Source organism: Sus scrofa, chromosome 15 (genome assembly GCF_000003025.6).
Source record: "Sus scrofa isolate TJ Tabasco breed Duroc chromosome 15, Sscrofa11.1, whole genome shotgun sequence".
Taxonomy (NCBI): domain Eukaryota; kingdom Metazoa; phylum Chordata; class Mammalia; order Artiodactyla; family Suidae; genus Sus; species Sus scrofa.
Window position 1 is genome coordinate 16,937,124 of NC_010457.5, and position 16,855 is coordinate 16,953,978.

The following is a 16,855-nucleotide window of genomic DNA, read 5'->3' on the forward strand; positions in this document are numbered from 1 at the left end:
ATTTCCCTTATGATTGATGTTGAATATTTTTATTTTACTTTATTTTATTTTATTTTATTTTATTTTATTTTATTTTATTTTATTTTATTTTATTTATCTTATTTGGTCTTTTGTCCTTTTAGGGCAGCACCCGAGGCATAGGGAGGTTCCCAGGCTAGGGGTCTAATTGGAGCTGTTGCTGCTGGCCTACAACAGAGCCACAGCAATGCCAGATCCAAGCCATGTCTGTGACCTACACCACAGCTCATGGCAATGCTGGATCCTTAACCCACTGAGCAAGGCCAGGGATTAAACCCCCAACCTCATGGTTCCTAGTGGGATTCGTTTCCGCTGCGCCACAAAGGGAACTCCTGAATATTTTTTAAAAATTTATTTGTGGAGTTCCCATCATGGTGCAGTGGAAACAAATCCAACTAGGAGCCATGAGGTCAAGGGTTCAATCCCTGGCCTCACTTAGTGGGTTAAGGATCCGGAGTAGCTGTGAGCTGTGGTGTAGGTTGCAGATGTGGCTCAGATCCCAAGTTGCTGTGGCTCTGGTATAGGCCGCAGCTGTAGCTCCAATTAGACTCCTAGCCTGGGAACCTCCATATGCCATGGGTGCAGCCCTAAAAAGCAAAAAAAAAAAAAAATTTTTTTTGTCATCAGTATAAATTATCTGTTCAAATATTTTGTCCATTTTCTGATTGAATTGTTTATTTTCTTATTGTTGGGTTTAGAGAATTCTTCATGTATTCTAAAAGTGTGACAGATATTTTCTGCTAGTCAATGAAAAAATTTTGTTTTTTTCACCTTTTAATAGTTCTTCTTTTAAACAGAAGTTTTTAATTTTTTCATATATGGGTCTTAATTTTTATGTTATGTCTAAGAAGTCTTTTACTTGATCTGGGCCCTGAATATACAAGTGTGTTCAGTTTGTAAAAATTCATGAATCAATATACTTAAGTGCATTTTTCTGAATTTGCGCTATACTTAAAGGTAAAGAAAAGGGAAAAGATATGCCTTTAAGTATCTGAGAAAAGAACATGTTTTTTGGGAGTTCCCGTCGTGGCGCGGTGGTTAACGAATCTGACTAGGAACCATGAGGTTGCAGGTTTGATCCCTGGCCTTGCTCAGTGGGTTAAGGATCCAGCGTTGCCATGAGCTGTGGTGTAGGTCACAGACGCGGCTTGGATCCGTGTTGCTATGGCTCTGGTGTAGGCCAGTGGCTACAGCTTCAATTGGACCCCTAGCCTGGGAACCTGCATATGCCATGGGAGCAGTCCAAGAAAATGGCAAAAAGACAAAAAAAAAGGAGCATGTTTTTCAACCTAGGATTTTATATCCCAGACAAGCTATAAATCAAATATTACAGTTGAAAAAAGACATTTTTCAGACACACGAATGTTCAAACATTTTGCATTTCATATACCTTTTAGCGAATCTACCCTGTGCTCTATTAAATTAAGGGAGTAGATAAAAATAGAGGAAAAATTGGATCCATGATTCATGGCATCTGGAACCTAACATAAGAGAGGACGTAATCCTTGGAATAAAGGAGAAGCCAAGTCCTGGGGCTTCAGCCATGTATCTAGAGAACAAAAAGCTCTGACCATTGGAAGGAGTGAGGGATAGCAGGGTAATGGAAATTTCCAGGAAGAAAGTGGAACTGATTTATTATCATGTATATCTAACCAAGTGGAGAAACCACTGGAGGTGGGAAAGATTTAAGTTTTTAATAGTAAGAAAATGAATGAAATATCAAATAAATTTGTGAATGAAATATCAAATAAATTTGTAAATGAAATAAAAACAAGGTTTGGGGTTTGTGCTAAAAAAGAAGTTATGCAAGAAAGACTGTATAACTTATTTATAAAACAGAAACAAATGCACAGCATTTGAAACCAAATTTATGGTTACCCAAGGGGAAACCAAGGGTGGGGAGGGGATAAATTAGGGAGATGGTATTAACACATACACATTACTTAAGTCACAAATGCAGCTGGTATCTGGCATTGCTGTGCCTGTGGTATAGGCTGGCAGCTGCAACTCCAATTCGATCCCTAGTTTGGGAACCCCCATGTGCCAGAAGTTCCTAAAAAGTAAGCAAGCAAGCAAACAAACAAACAAGAAACATACACACATTACAATATATAAAATAGATAGCTAATAAGGATCTATGGTATAGCACAGGGAACTCCACTCAATATTCTGCAATAACCTACATGGGAAAAAGGAATGGATATATGTATATGTATAACTGATTCACTTTGCTGTACACATGAAATTAATACAACATTATAAGTAAACTATATTCCAATAGTTATTTTAAAAAAAGAAATTATAATCATAACACACTACTATTGCTCTACTGCAATACATTGTATTGTATAGTACAATACTTAAATAACCGTAATTTGAAAATTTCCTGTTGATTTAACAAGAAAAAGAGGGTGAATTTACTAAGAGGGTGGGGGAAGTGTTTAAGAATATTAAATTGGCAACCATAATAATAAGAAGCCAACTGATAATCTATCACTTTAATGACTCAAGAGGTAGCAGGATAAACATATTACCTAGAGACAGGGGGAAAAAATACCAAAAGCAACAGTTAAGAGGCTGGAATGGGCTAACTATGGGGGAAAGAGTGGGGAAAGAAATTGATGACCTTCTTGTTATAAGGTATGTTTTTAAAGATTTTTAATTAAAGTATAGTTGATTTAAAATATTGTGCCAATTTCTGCTGTACAGGAATTTCTTATATTACCTTCCATCATGGTCTATCCCAAGATACTGATATGGTTCCCTGTGCTGTACTGTAGGACCTCATTGTTCATCCATTTGCATCTACAAATCCCAAACTCCTAGTCCATCCCACTGATTTTTGTTTGTTTTTTCTTTCTTTCTTTCTTTCCTTTTTTCTTTCTATGGCCACATCTGTGGCATATGGAAGGTCCAGGGCTAGGGGTTGAATCAGAGTTGCAGCTGCAGGCCTATTCCACAGCTTCGACAATACTGGATCTGAGCTGCACGTGCCACCTTCGCTGCAGCTTTCGGCCATGCAGGATCCTTAAAACACTGAGTGAGGCCAGGGATCAAACCCATATCTTCAGGGACACTATGCTGGGTTCTTAACCCACTGAGCCACAACAGGAGCTCCCCAATTTTTTTAACCCTAACTTGAATTTAAAAAAATGTTTGTTTGATGGAAATCAAAATTAATTAAAATTAAAATACAGAAATGATTAAATCATGACTCTTCTGGGGTGATGGCTGGGATGAGATAGAATGGAAACGTTTATTTTTTTAATACTGTTTGAATATTTTACCCTTGTGCATTTATAACTTTTCTAAACAGGTTAGCCTGCTTACCAGAGTTGCTTTAGTACAGTGGCTGGTTGTCAAAGGGGGGTGATTTCTCCCTCAGAGGGCATTTGGCAATGATTACATATATTTTGGTGTCACAACTGGGGAGGAAGTGCTACTGGCATCCATTGGGCAGAGGCCAGGGATGATGCTAAACACCCACAGTGCCCAGAACAGCCCTATCCACACAGCAAAGAATTTTCCAGCCCCAAATGTCAATAGCAGTGAGAAACCCTGCAGTGTAGTGGTTTTGCCACAGTCTTGAAGGCTGAATTGATTTGGGTAACTAATATTACAGAGTAATTGGAATAAAATACCTAAAGACCAATATTTAAAATGAAGATTATGAATCAGAAATTGACAAACAAAAACACATTCACTTTTCTCTTTTTGTGTATAATATAGTTAAGACTTTTCTTTCTAAAAAAAGACTAAAAATCCCTTCATATTAGTACATTTTTTATGCCACTTTAAGACATTTCTTTAATTCCACCCTATATTTTTCTTATTACAGTTGAAATAGCTTTGAACTCATTTCTGAGGGAGAAAAAGACTCCTTCATTTTTGAACTTGCCTCCTCTTCCCAAGTGTTTTCTCTAGGGTTTAAATTACACAACCCAAGGTCATCCTTCACTCTTGCTTTTGTCTGAAAGCTCGCTTTTCTTTTCGGTTGTCTGCAATACGTTTTTATAGTTTACAAATATAAGCAGCTGCCTGGACTGTACGATTGCTCCTGAGAGGCTCTTTTATATCTTCTCCCAATCTTTTTTCATCTAAGGAGAATCTTCTTTCCAAATTTAATTATGTTTGATTTCTATGCCTCTTTTCTCTGTGTTTGGCATTCTGTTGCCTGCAGATTAGAATGTTGTGCTCTCCAACTAGCTTACTGTCACCTCCCGCATCACTGTCAATGGTTTATGAACTCCATTTAGGTTTGGGATGTGCTATTCTAACATTTGCTTTCATTTACTGGCAACTGTCATTATTTCAATGTTCCTTCTTGTGGCATCCAAACACGCCTTAGAGTTATTCATATTTAGGCTTCTAAAAGATCTTAGAAAATTCTGAGCTGTTTCTCTTATAGTCATAATTTCCATGATAACATTTGAAGTACATATTATTTCCTTCCTCCTTTTTGTTTGTGATGCTTATGGTTTTTCAGTTTATTCTATGGAAGAAATTTTTGTCAGGAGCTTGTAGGCATCACACATTTTATGTTTTCCTGTGCAAAACCTACAAATTAAGTTTGAGTATCCTTTCTATTGTTTTTGCTCAATGTTATGATGTTACTGATTCTTTTCTTTTTGGTTCTTGTTGAGACTCTCTGTTTCAAATTTTTCACAGTAAAAGAATAGATGTATGGGAGTTCTCTCGTGGTGCTGTGGCTTAAGGATCTGGCATTGTCACTACAGCAGCTCAGGTCACTGCTGTGGCACAGCAGCAGGAACCTCCACATGCCAGGGGTGCAGACAAAAAAAAAAAAAGAGTAGATGTATGTATATGTATAACTGAATCGCTTTGCTCTACAGCTGAAACTAACACAACATTGTAAATCAACTATACTTCAATATAAAATAAAATTTAATTTGAAAATTTCCAACTCTATGGAATTGGATAAATAAAAAACAGAATCTCTGTGTGATGGAATGCTAGGCATCTCTCAACTTGGTGTTGTTAAAAAAAAATTATTCACATAGGAAAATGAACACCATAAATTGTTGGGATCCAAATATAATTTACAGAACAGCATTTATAGGATGCAATCATTTATTATTATTATTTTTTTGCCTCACCCACATGTGGAAGTTCCTGGGCCAGGGATCAAACCCAAATAAGAGCAGTGACCTGAACTACTACAGTGACATTGCCTGCTGCACCACAAGAAAAACTCTGATGTAATTATTTTAAATAAAAAGTACGTTAACCTTAAAAAACATTTTTTTTTCATGGTAACAAGAAAGCAGAGTGGTTAAGAGCTTTGGAACCAGACTTCAGAGTCTGGGTGAGGATCCTGGCTCTACCATAGGCTAACTATGTGACCTTGGGTAATTTACTTAATTTCTCTGAGCCTCATGTATAAAAAGAGGATTATAGTTCTTACTTTTAGAGTTATTGTGAACATTAAGTTAGTTAATATGTATAAGGTGCATAGAACAGTGTCTGGCCCTGTATTTTTAAGTGCTGGTCTTCGTTACAGGTTTTGTAGGTAGGTGTACCCACACTCTCTCTCTTCTTACTTTGCCTAAAGGACCAATTAATGAGTGATCTGAGCAGTTGAGACCGACCACAACTCATTAGTCAACACAGAAACCTGAAATGAGAACCAGTTGTATACTTACCACTTCTGGGAGTTCCCGTCATGGCAGAGCGGAAATGAATCCCACTAGGAACCATAAGGTTGCGGGTTTGATCCCTGGCCTTGCTCAGTGGGTTAAGGATCCAGCATTGCCGTGAGCTGTGGTGTAGGTCACAGATGTGGCTCAGATCTGGCGTTGCTGTGGCTCTGGTGTAGGCCAGCAGCCGTAGTTCAGATTGGACCCCCTAGCCTGGGAACCTCCATAGGCTGTGGGAGCAGCCCTAGAAAAAGACAAAAGACAAAAACCAAAACAAACAAACAAACAAAAAAACACTTCTGTATGAAGGCTGCTATTTTCCAAAGATTAGCATAAAAACTCCGTTGAATCACTGTAATTATATGAAATTATATGAAATGGTCTATATGTTGGCACATCACAGAGTGTTCTCGACTAAGGAACTGAACAAAAACTATATACGCTAAATAGAAAAATTCAATGGTTGTTAAACATCTGAAATATCTCCAATTTTTCTACTAGTCAAAGCATGCACATTAAACAACAATTAAGATGACCATATATCACATTACTAAAAATGAGAAGTGATGATCATTGATAAGGGAGAAGATACAGTGAAACATATTCATGCACTGCTGGGGGACAGTAAGTGTAAACTTTACTTTTAAAGCAATGTATGTAAAAAAAAATTCTATACTCAGATCAATAATTCCATATCCAAGAATCTACTTTAAAGAAAAAATGCAGGCAGCGCCCATTGTGGCTCAGAGGAAACAAAATCCATCTAGTATCCATGAAGATGCAGGTTTGATCCCTGGCCTCCCTCAGTGGGTCAGGGAACCAGCATTGTCATGAGCTGTGGCTTGGATCTCATGTTGCTGTGGTGTAGGCCAGTGGCTACAACTCTGATTCGACCCCTAGCCTGGAATCTTCCATATGCTACAGGTGCAGCCATAAAAAGCAAAAAGCAAAAAGCAAAAAAAAAAAAAAAAAAAGCAAAATTTGGGCATTACTTGTAAAGATGTTCACAATACTATGTGTAATAATGAAGAATTTTAAACTACCTAGTATGCATGATAGGGCTTATATTGAAAGACTTATGGGGCTTATTAACATTGTTATGCTCTTCTGACAAAAGGCTATTAAAATGATGCTTACTGGAGTTCCTATTGCAGCTCAGCAGTAACAAACCCAACTAGTATCCATGAGGATGAGGGTTCCATTCCTGGCCCTGCTCAGTGGGTTAAGGATCTGGCATTGCTGTGAGCTGTGGTGTAGGCTGGCAACTGCAGCTCCAATTCAACCCCCTAGCCTGGGAACTTCCATATACCAAGGGTGCAGCCCTTAAAAAAAAATGTTTGCATAGTAAATTGCTATGTAGTTTATATTTTTCTTAAGTGAAAAAGCCAGATACAAAATGATGCGATGCAACTATATATTTAAACACTTAGGAAAAGACAAAGAGAAACATCATTTCTATGTTAACAGTGTTTGCTTTTTATTGATAGGATTGCAGGTGATTTTTTTTCTCCTGCTTTTTAAGAAATACTTTTTTTTTTGTAGGTTGGTCATTCTGAAAATAGCAACCCTCACTCTATGTTTGTAATTAGACAGGAGGGAGAAGAATTTCCAGATAGTTGAGAATTTTGAAATGCACAGGCTAAGCAGTGAAATTAACAGTCTAGGATGAAGGTGAACACACCAGGTATCCCATCTACCACTGACAACAAGGATGGTCTGAGAGAGGGCCCCTAACCTTTGCTGGGAGGGGGAAAATGCTCTAAAAAGCATATACTGCTGCATTCAAGTATGATAACTAAGTTATGATTGAATACCTAAAATATTTTAATGGAGGTATAAATGGAGGGTTTTTTTTCCCCGTGATAATTAAAATGAACAAAGCAGAAATAAAAGATTCCCAAGCTCTCCTGGGAATTAGTGAATGAAACATCAGATGTTTTATGCCAAAGGCTTGCCAAGGTTTTTGACCTTGCCTGACAGGTATCTGCATTTAGGACAAAGACTTTTATCCAACGGTCTCCTTAAATAGGTGGTTTGCCCTGATCATAGAGACCAGAGAGCTAATTATAACATTGGGAGTAACAGGATATTTTAACTACTATTTGCATCTATCATTGCTCTAGCCATTTAAAAGGCAAAATCACCAGCAATAACTTCTAATGAAGAAATCTATCAACAACAATGAATTCTAATAAGAAAACCTTGCTTCTTTAGAGTTATGTGTACTTTTTAGAAATCAAGTGGTTTTTCAATCATGTTTTTCAGCATAGCAATTATTTTCTAGAGGGTAAAAGAGAAGTTTGAGAGGTTGCATTGCCATGATTAGATCAGGCAGCTGTCATAGTGAAAACTTTAATCAGCTTTGCTGCCTCCTTTCAGTCTAAGTTTCTATCTGCAGCTTCCATATGGGGCAGGGATTTCCACCCTCACCATTTGTAATGATGCCCCAGGCAGGCATTATGGCAAAGATTGTGTTTCCTTTGGGGTTGTTAACTGACTGTGGCCAAAGGATTCTTTCCAGTTACCCACCCAGATGGAATTTGTGGCAGCTTAACAGCCTGGGTGCGGACATGATAAAGTATAAAATATTGAATTTCTATGTGTCTATGTGATTTCAGCTTTGATCTTCATTTTTGATTATGCAATTAATCATGTTCATGTCTGTCCGAGCCTACTGCTCTGGAGGCGAATACTTTCCCATTGTTTTAGTTCTAAATGCTTTATCCAATTTAAAAGGAATCCACAGTGTGAAACTGTAGCCTAGAAAAAAGAATCCACATTCACTCTGCCAACCAAGTACCACATTGAACAGCTGAGTTCCTATTTTATGATATTTTAGGAGTTTGACCAAGATGATGACTGCAGTCATTCCATATGGACTGGTGAAGAAGGAAAGCCAAGTGGTGAAAGACAAGACTGGCCACCCAGGACGGAAGGTATCCATATTTTGCCCTTGATAAGTTTACAAAGATGACATTGATCACCTGGGTTTCCCCCCTAATTTCAGTAATGCTCAGTGCAGAATGTTGAAATTGCAGACGAGCACAAAGGAAAAGAAAAACCACTCATGATCCTATCCTTTAGTCCAATCTGTCTTGGCCACTTGCCCAGCCAAAATGGGTGTCCCTCTTCTATCTACCCTCTTCTTTCTACCTCACTCCCTCTCAACCTGCTGTTCTCCTCTCCCTTTTTGTCTGATAAATTCTTTTCCCTCATTTCTTTCCTCTCAGAACCTTCCATCAGCTCCAAGGATCTGTTCTCTTCCAGGACCAATCATTTCTCCATCAGCTGTTATCCCAGAGCTTTTCCCTTGAGGGAGAATCAGGGGGACTGAACAAAGAACTAAAGTCCCAAGTCTCAGTCTTGTATTCCAGGAAGCCATAAGTTTGGAATTTTCCAGAGAAACAGCCATTCTAAATGTCATCCTGTCCGACCCATAAGCACTCTTGGATTGAACAGACCATAAAGTATCTGCAGATTTTCACTGCAGAAAACAGTCACCGCAGCTATCATATTTGCCCATATCTTCGCCTATAAACTTCTTAAATTAAATGTTTATTTGAACTGCTCCAATCCTTCTCTGGCAATTTTCCCATTTCCATGCCTAATATTCCAGGGACGCTTCCTTATTTCAGATCTCTTTTCTCATCTCCGTCAACCAGCCTGAACGCTGCCCCGTGTCCTTGCCACCATCTCCTTCCGCCTCTTATGCGATGCTGCCCCCTCGTGGGAGGCCTCCTGTCTTGTCTTTGCCCTGGCTGAGCACGGAGAATAATTTAATAACATTTGAAATCATTAACATCACGGACCCTGAAAAACCTACTTAAAATAAACAAGGCCTGATCTCCTTCCAATAGTCCTTGAGATTTGCCTTTGGCTTGAGGCTTCAAAGCTGAGTTCTCAGAAGCCGAATTGTAAGGTCCCAGTCACCTTCTAAGAGGTTGAGATAATGTGTTTATTCTGCCCCATTTGGAGAAGACTTGCACTCTGAGGTGTTTATAAGTCTTTAAAAATCGATTTGTAATATTTGAGGTTTTCATATAGGAACCATCACAATTATGCAGTGTCTCCACTAAGCTCTTGAAGTTTGAAGCTTTCATAACTTAGGTTTACACATTTGAAAGAAGCAGTTATGTTTCTAAATTTTATTCTCATAGTTGATAAGAGTATTCAGTAGAGCTAGTTACTTTTAAGTCACAAAGTCTGAAATAAATATGTTTGGAGCATTACTGTGCATTGTATTCATAGTAAATAACGATACATCTGTTTAAATCCCATTTACATATTTCTGTCATACTCCAGGTTGCTAATGTCTAAGCACTGGCACATTTTATGAGGACTCTATTCCTATTCTATGTGACTATTTTGTTGTAGATATTCACATTTAATGGTTTGGTTTCTATCTGTTTGTCCATTGTGTTACTCTTTTTAAAAGGCAGCATCACCGATTTCCCTCGTGGCGCAGTGAGTTAATGATCTGGTGTTGTAACAGCAGCAGCCAGGGTTGCCGCTATGGTGTGGGATCCCTGGCCTAGGAACCTCCACATGTGGCATGCGTGACCAAAAAAAAGGGAGCATCACTAACTAAAATGTGTATAAACTCTATAATGTTTGAATCACTCCCCTGGTCTTTAACAACTAAGTAGTCCTGAAGCACCCATTTCCTTTCTTATGGGCTTTTCCAGATGGTAATTTACAAAATACAATTTACAGGAGTTCCCTAGTGGCCTAGCAGTTAAGGATCTGATGTTGCATTGCTCTGGCTCAGATCATAGATCCCTGACCCAGGAACTTCTGCATACCCTGGCAAGGCAAAAAAAATAAACAAACAAAAAAACAATTTACAGACCCCACCACCAACACCACCACCAAATCTGTCATCCTTTTCCTTAGTATAAAAATCTTCTTGAATTACTTAGCTATTTTCCTGGAACATATCAGACGCAAACCTTATAGACTGGAAATTGAGTGTGTAAAATTATTCTTTTCATGAGTGAATAAGAATTTGTTTCCTGAAATTGCTGGACTTAAAAATTTTTTAATCCATCAGGATTCTTAAGTGCAGATGAAAGAATCTACTTGGGTTAAAAAGGAAGCAAGCTTTAAAAGATACTGGAAAGTTCATAGACCATCAAAGGAGAAGAACAGTCCCTTGTTGGACTGCCAGAAATAATCCTTTTTAAAAAAATATAAATATATATATATTTTAAAATTTTTATTAGAGTTGATTTACGAGGTTCTGTCCATTTTTGCTGTATAGCGAAGTGACCCGGTCATATATATACAAACACTTCAGAAAGAATTCTTAGAACTACATCGAAAAATGGGCTACTGACCCCCCAGACCATGCTGCCTCAGCCGCAACTGGGAGCAGCTCCCACGTCAACCTTAGAACCTCTCTCCTCTGCTGACAATCACATCAGCAAAAGGATACCTCACCTTATCTTTTTCCATGTAACTCATGTGAATCCACCTCTCAAGTTAGCTTTCTGAACTCTAATGGCAAAAAAAGTCTGGAAATGTAGTTTTTTGTGTTTGTTTTTGTTTTTTGCTTTAAAGGTCCGCACCCTTGGCATATGGAGGGTCCCAGGCTAGGGGTCTAATCCGAGCTACAGTCACCAGCCTACACCACAGCTACAGCAACACCAGATCTTTAACCCAATGAGCGAGGCCAGGGATCAAACCTGCAACCTCATGGTTCCTAGTTAGATTAGTTTCCGCTGCGCCACGATGGGAGCTCCCCTGGAAATGTAGTTTTTAAAAATTCTGTTGAAATTCATAGATTGGGTGGCTATCAAAACATGGAGAGTTTATCAAAATATTTTAAACCTTGATACCCATCAATTTAAACAGAACTAGTCGAAAGCACAGGAAAGCGAGACATTTTTGGAGAAAATAATTTTTGTTCATTGAATACTCTGAAAAGGCTGGGCCAATTTTAACTTTTCATTTTAATAATTTAACACATTAACCAATTAATCATTGTATTCTCACTTGTATGAACGTCATTTGCACCTCTTTTGCAAGGAAATTATGTTTCTGGCTCTGTTTAAATATTGCCTTTTAGTTTCTCTCCACTCTAACAGTTTCTGGTGGGATTAATTTATATCTTCTTACTGGAAAGATGCACTTGGTTAGGAGCATCTATTTTACTTTTACTTGTGACAGTGTATTCTCTTTTCCTGGACTACTGAGTAGGGTCAGAGGCTCCCCTGAATACTCACAGTATCCAAGACAGGAAACGATTCCAGGGTCAAAATGTTTTATTTATTTATTTATTTATTTATTTTGCTTCACCCATGGCACATGGAAGTTCCTGGGCCAGGGACTGAACCTGTGCCACAGCAATGACAACACCAGATCCTTAATCCGCTGCATCACCGAAGAACTCCAACATCTTTGTTCCTTGGTTTTAAAAAAAGAAATCAACCAGTTAACGGATTTTGAGCACAGTCAATTTGCTTTAAAACATTCCAAGTTTATTAGTCCTTAATAATTGTAAAAAGTACAGTTATTCTTAAGAACGTGTTCACATGAATACACTACCCCGTTTTCTAACATCCACCACAGATACAAACTACCTTATCTTTACTGGAACATCACTTTCACTGACAGTTTAGTTATTAGGAATGTATGGTGTATGTTTTCCTTACTCTAACATGTCAGCTAGATGTTTGCCCTCAAAGATGACTGCAGGAATGATATAAAAGACATCCATCTTCCTTTCACTATAAAAGTGGCCCTGAGCATGTCATATAATCTCATGGCTGTCAGTTTCTTCATCTCTAAAATGAAGGTTTTGGATCAGAAGACCTCTAAATTCCTCTGGTTCTGTAATCCCAAGCCTCTCATTTTGTGCTAAATAGTATATTGATGGTATATTTGAAAAGTTTTTTAAAAGTTTCCAAGGAAACTTCATTTTTAGAGATTGCAAACGATCCTTTTCCTTTTGGAAATGTTCACTTTTTTGAAAAAAAAAAAAAAGCACAACTCTCATAAATAACATAGGCAGAACAATTAAACAATATAAATGCTTTCAATATGGTGGTTCCTAAATATTTGAAAAAATATCCCAAGTGCTTTAAAAATAATAAAAGCCGTAATTGAGATGATGCTGACAATGACAGCTATTAAGTACTTTCCCAAGTTCACCCCAGAAAGTGGCAGAGGAAGGAAGGAGACTCAGATCCATCTGATTCACACCCTGCTTCTTCCCTAGTGTTCAATCAGTGGAGCTGATTAAAACCATGGTTCTTCCAGCATTGTCAGACTGAATGAATGGCTCTGACACATACAGAGATAGGACTGAACACTAGGACAGGCTCTTTGTCCTTTTGGAAGGATACACCTCAGTGTTCCCTCACACCTTTTGTACATTTCTATCACAATGCTTATCTGGCTGTGCCTTTTTTTTTTTTGCATGTCTGCAACGTGTGGAAGTTCCTGGGTAACAGATTGAACCCACACCACAGCAACAACCCAGGCTCTGCTGTGATAATGTCAGGTTCTTAACCCACTGCACTGCAAGGGAACTCCCTTTGCTTTCTTATTTATAGTCCCTGCTAAGGCCACAACTTCACCTTTGTTTCTATATCTTTAGTACAAAGAGTTGCACTTGGCCTATACTTAATAAAAGCTTGTTGAATGAAAAAGCTGAATATATGAAAAAACCTTACAAGAAAGGCAATTGAGGGTATTTGGGCTGACACTAGTTTTTGCTATAAATTTTTTAATGTGTTCAATTGTAAGCAAGCATCCATTCTCTAAGTTGAACTTTCTGTCTTAAGGGTTATACTGGGAGTCATTCCCTGGAATCAGGAGATGATGAAATGACAAATATGAGCAAGTTCCCTTGGGGCAACATAAATGATCTCATTTAATTCTCACAGCAGTCCTGTGAGGTAGGTGAGATCAGTTACACTTTGCAGAAGGAGGCCTTGTTTTCTCCATCGAGGGAGGAAAGACCACTCATCATAAAATTATTTTACTTCTGGAAAGTTTTGTTATGCATTTTTTTTTTTTGCTCTATAAGCAAACATTTATTTGGGAGATGAAAAGATACAAAGATGGCTAAGCCTCAGTCCCTGGTTAGTGTTCATTTTGTAATTATTAAGAACACATGAGCCAAATGACCAAAAGTTAAATATTCCATCCCCGGTTTACCCCTGGAATTCATTACTTTCTTCTTCCTCCTACTGTCATGTGTTTTTATAGGTGTTGAGATTATCGTTACATTTCCAAGAGATGTCAATCATCCCCAAGAAATGAGCCAAGAAGAATTACAAGAAAACAAGTAAGGAATACCCTTTGAAAGGTTAGATTGAAAATATAGTACATGCATGTGTGGTAACCTATATTTTTAGTCTTTTAACCCCCCCAACCAAGCACTTGAAAGCAAGGTTTATTACAAATATTATTGTGGCAAGAGCCACATAAATATTTTAGGTTCTGTGGGCCATATGGTCTCCATTGCAATGACTCAGCTCTGCAGTTGTAGCCTGAATGCACCATAGACTATATGTGAACAAATGGGTATGGATGTGATCCAATCAAACTACCAAAATGAACTCAGGCTGGATTTGGGCCAAGGGCCATAGTTACCTGACCCTGCAGCAGTGTTACTCAAAATGGAATTCTGTGGTCCTTCTGTTACCAGTCCATGATGAAGTCATAGAACTTGGAAATTTAAATGTTTAAAAAGCTATATAGAAATTTGACCAAGTAATTTTATGCACATTGAGCTGATGGTGGAAAAAATGGGGCTTTTTTCATGTTTTTGATGTTCATTTCATTTTTATAGTCTTTCGCTTTGATTACATTTTGTAGAAGTTTGAGCCCACAATGGAATGGCAATTTTAAAACTGATTCTTCACCAAAGATAGTTTAAGAAACACCGGGCAAGTCAGTGCCTTTGGAGAAGTTAAAAAGTCCATCCCCTATGTCTGCCCTTTACCCTTCTGGTTTCTCTGCTTGAGGAGATGGGGACGGGGAAAACTGAAGTGTGAGGGGCAGAGGGTAGATGAGGTGGAGAGCAAGTCAGAGGGTGGGGAGGTCGTGCTTTTTTAGAAATATGGTCATTCCACCCAGCAGCACCATTTGGAAATAGTCTTCCAAACTTTCTAGTGACGTCAGGCTGGGCTGAGAACTGGAGACACAGAAGATGCTAGGGGTCCAATCAGAGCTACAGCTGCCGGTCTGCATCATAGCCACGGCAATGCCAGATCTTACACCACAGCTCATGGCAACACCGGATCCCTAACCCACTGAGCCAGGACAGGGACCGAACCCGCAACCTCATGGTTCCTAGTCGGATTCGTTAACCACTGCGCCACGACGGGAACTCCAGAAATGACTTTTAAATCAAACCATTTCCTTCCTCTTTCAGTCAGATAACCTCGGTGCAGCAGGAGTGGGTACCAGCACATTCTGGTTCACTTCCAAATGAAATTGAGATGGGGGGCTCCAGGACAAAGACGGTGGCCACACAGCCTTTCCCTCTGAAGGGAGAGGAACATTCCAAAGAGCTCTGCAATGTGAACGTGGGCTTTTTGTTGCCGAGACCTTGCTTAGAACCGAACATCTCTAAGTCTGTAGCCAGAGAAGACGTTCCTCACTTCCTAAAGGGGCAGCAGAGAAAATCCGAAGGTGAGCTCATTTATTCCCTTTGGCGGGGCGGGGCGGGGGGGAGAGGAGGGGCTGTGCCCGAGGCACATGGAAGTTCCCAGGCTAGGGGTCAAATCAGAGTAGCAGCCTCTGGCTTATACCACAGCCACAGCAACACAGGATCCGAGCCTCATCTTCAGCCCACACCACAGCTCATGGCAACACCAGATCCCTAACCCACTGAGCAAGGCCAGGGATCAAACCCGAATCCTCAAGGATACGAGTCGGATTCATTCCTGCTGAGCCATAACAGGAACTCCTGAGTTCATTTAATTACATAGTGATTCCTTTATTCTTAGTCAATAAATATTTACCTTTTTCTGGAGCATCTGAAAATCTTTACAGTGAATTCCTATTTGGTTGATCATTATCTGTGGGAATTGGGGGGCCTGCACTGAGGATGCTTTCCTCCAAGATTGGATTTAGCCATTCTATCTGGCCCAAGACTTATTTACCAGTTAGCAGAACTGATGACAGTATTTCCCCTTAGGACATTGCAATCTTTGAACCTGCATCTTCATGGATACTATGTTGGGTTCTTAACCCACTGAACCACAGTGGGAACTCTAAGACCATGCACTGCGAATAACTAAGGCCTTGAATTGTGACTAACTGAAGGCCTGCACTGTTCCTAACGAAGGCCCTCACTGTCCCTGAATAGGACCACTGTCCTAAACCAACTGGCTTAAACCATCAGGAACAAACCTATAGTCCAAAAACTTGCACTTATTGGCTTATTGCAGTGATGGACAATGCATGGGAGAGGAAACATGAAGCATCTCAGCAAACAAAGGGAAAAACAGGATTCTTATTATTATAGGATTTGGGTGAAAGGGTAGAGCTTAAATGAAATTTGAATGCAGCAGTATTTCTTTAAAAATTAAAAAATTTAAATTTGTTGGGTAAAATGGATATAACATTAAACCTCCCTGTTTTGTTTTGTTTTGATTTTGGTTTGGTTTGGTCTTTTTGGCATGCCTGTGGCATGTGGAACTTCCTGGGCCAGGGACCAAACCTGAGCTGCAGCAGCAACTCATGCCACTGCAGTAGCAGTGCTGGGTGACAACCCACTGTGCAGTGGCAACCCACTGTGCCACAAGAGAACTCCTAAATTTGCTGTTTTGAAGTATATGGTTTAGTGGCATTAAACACATTTGCACAGTTGTGCAACAATTGCCACTATCCATCCCCAGATCTTTTTCATCTTGCAAAGCTGAAGCTCTCTTACCCATTCAGCTTGAACTCTCCTTTCTCCTTCCTCCTGCAGCCCCTGGTGGTAGCCACTCTTCTTTTCTGCCTCTATGAACTTGATTACTCTAGGTTCCTCATATAAGTGAAATCATAGAATATATGTTCTTTTGTGTGTGCTGATTTCAGTTCACATGAGGTTGAAGCTGCGTTTTGACAGGCTGTGTGTAAAGGTGTTCACATCAGGGCTAGACTGTGATGTAGACCCAGCCTTGGAATCTACAGGTTCACTTTCAACTCTCAGCAGCTTCTCGGCAGCCTCCCAACTT

General features: G+C 39.2%; 1 protein-coding gene across 2 annotated transcripts in view; it reads left to right on the top strand.

The window, feature by feature from the left end:
- Positions 1–16,855, top strand: part of MAP3K19 (mitogen-activated protein kinase kinase kinase 19) — a 65,482-nt gene that overhangs the window by 26,007 nt on the left and 22,620 nt on the right. For both annotated transcript variants that reach the window (XM_003483595.4, XM_021075753.1), the window contains exons 7-9: positions 8,515–8,611; positions 13,890–13,968; positions 15,061–15,320. In XM_003483595.4, coding sequence (XP_003483643.2) covers positions 8,515–8,611; positions 13,890–13,968; positions 15,061–15,320 — 436 coding nt within the window. The remainder of the gene's footprint in view (positions 1–8,514; positions 8,612–13,889; positions 13,969–15,060; positions 15,321–16,855) is intronic.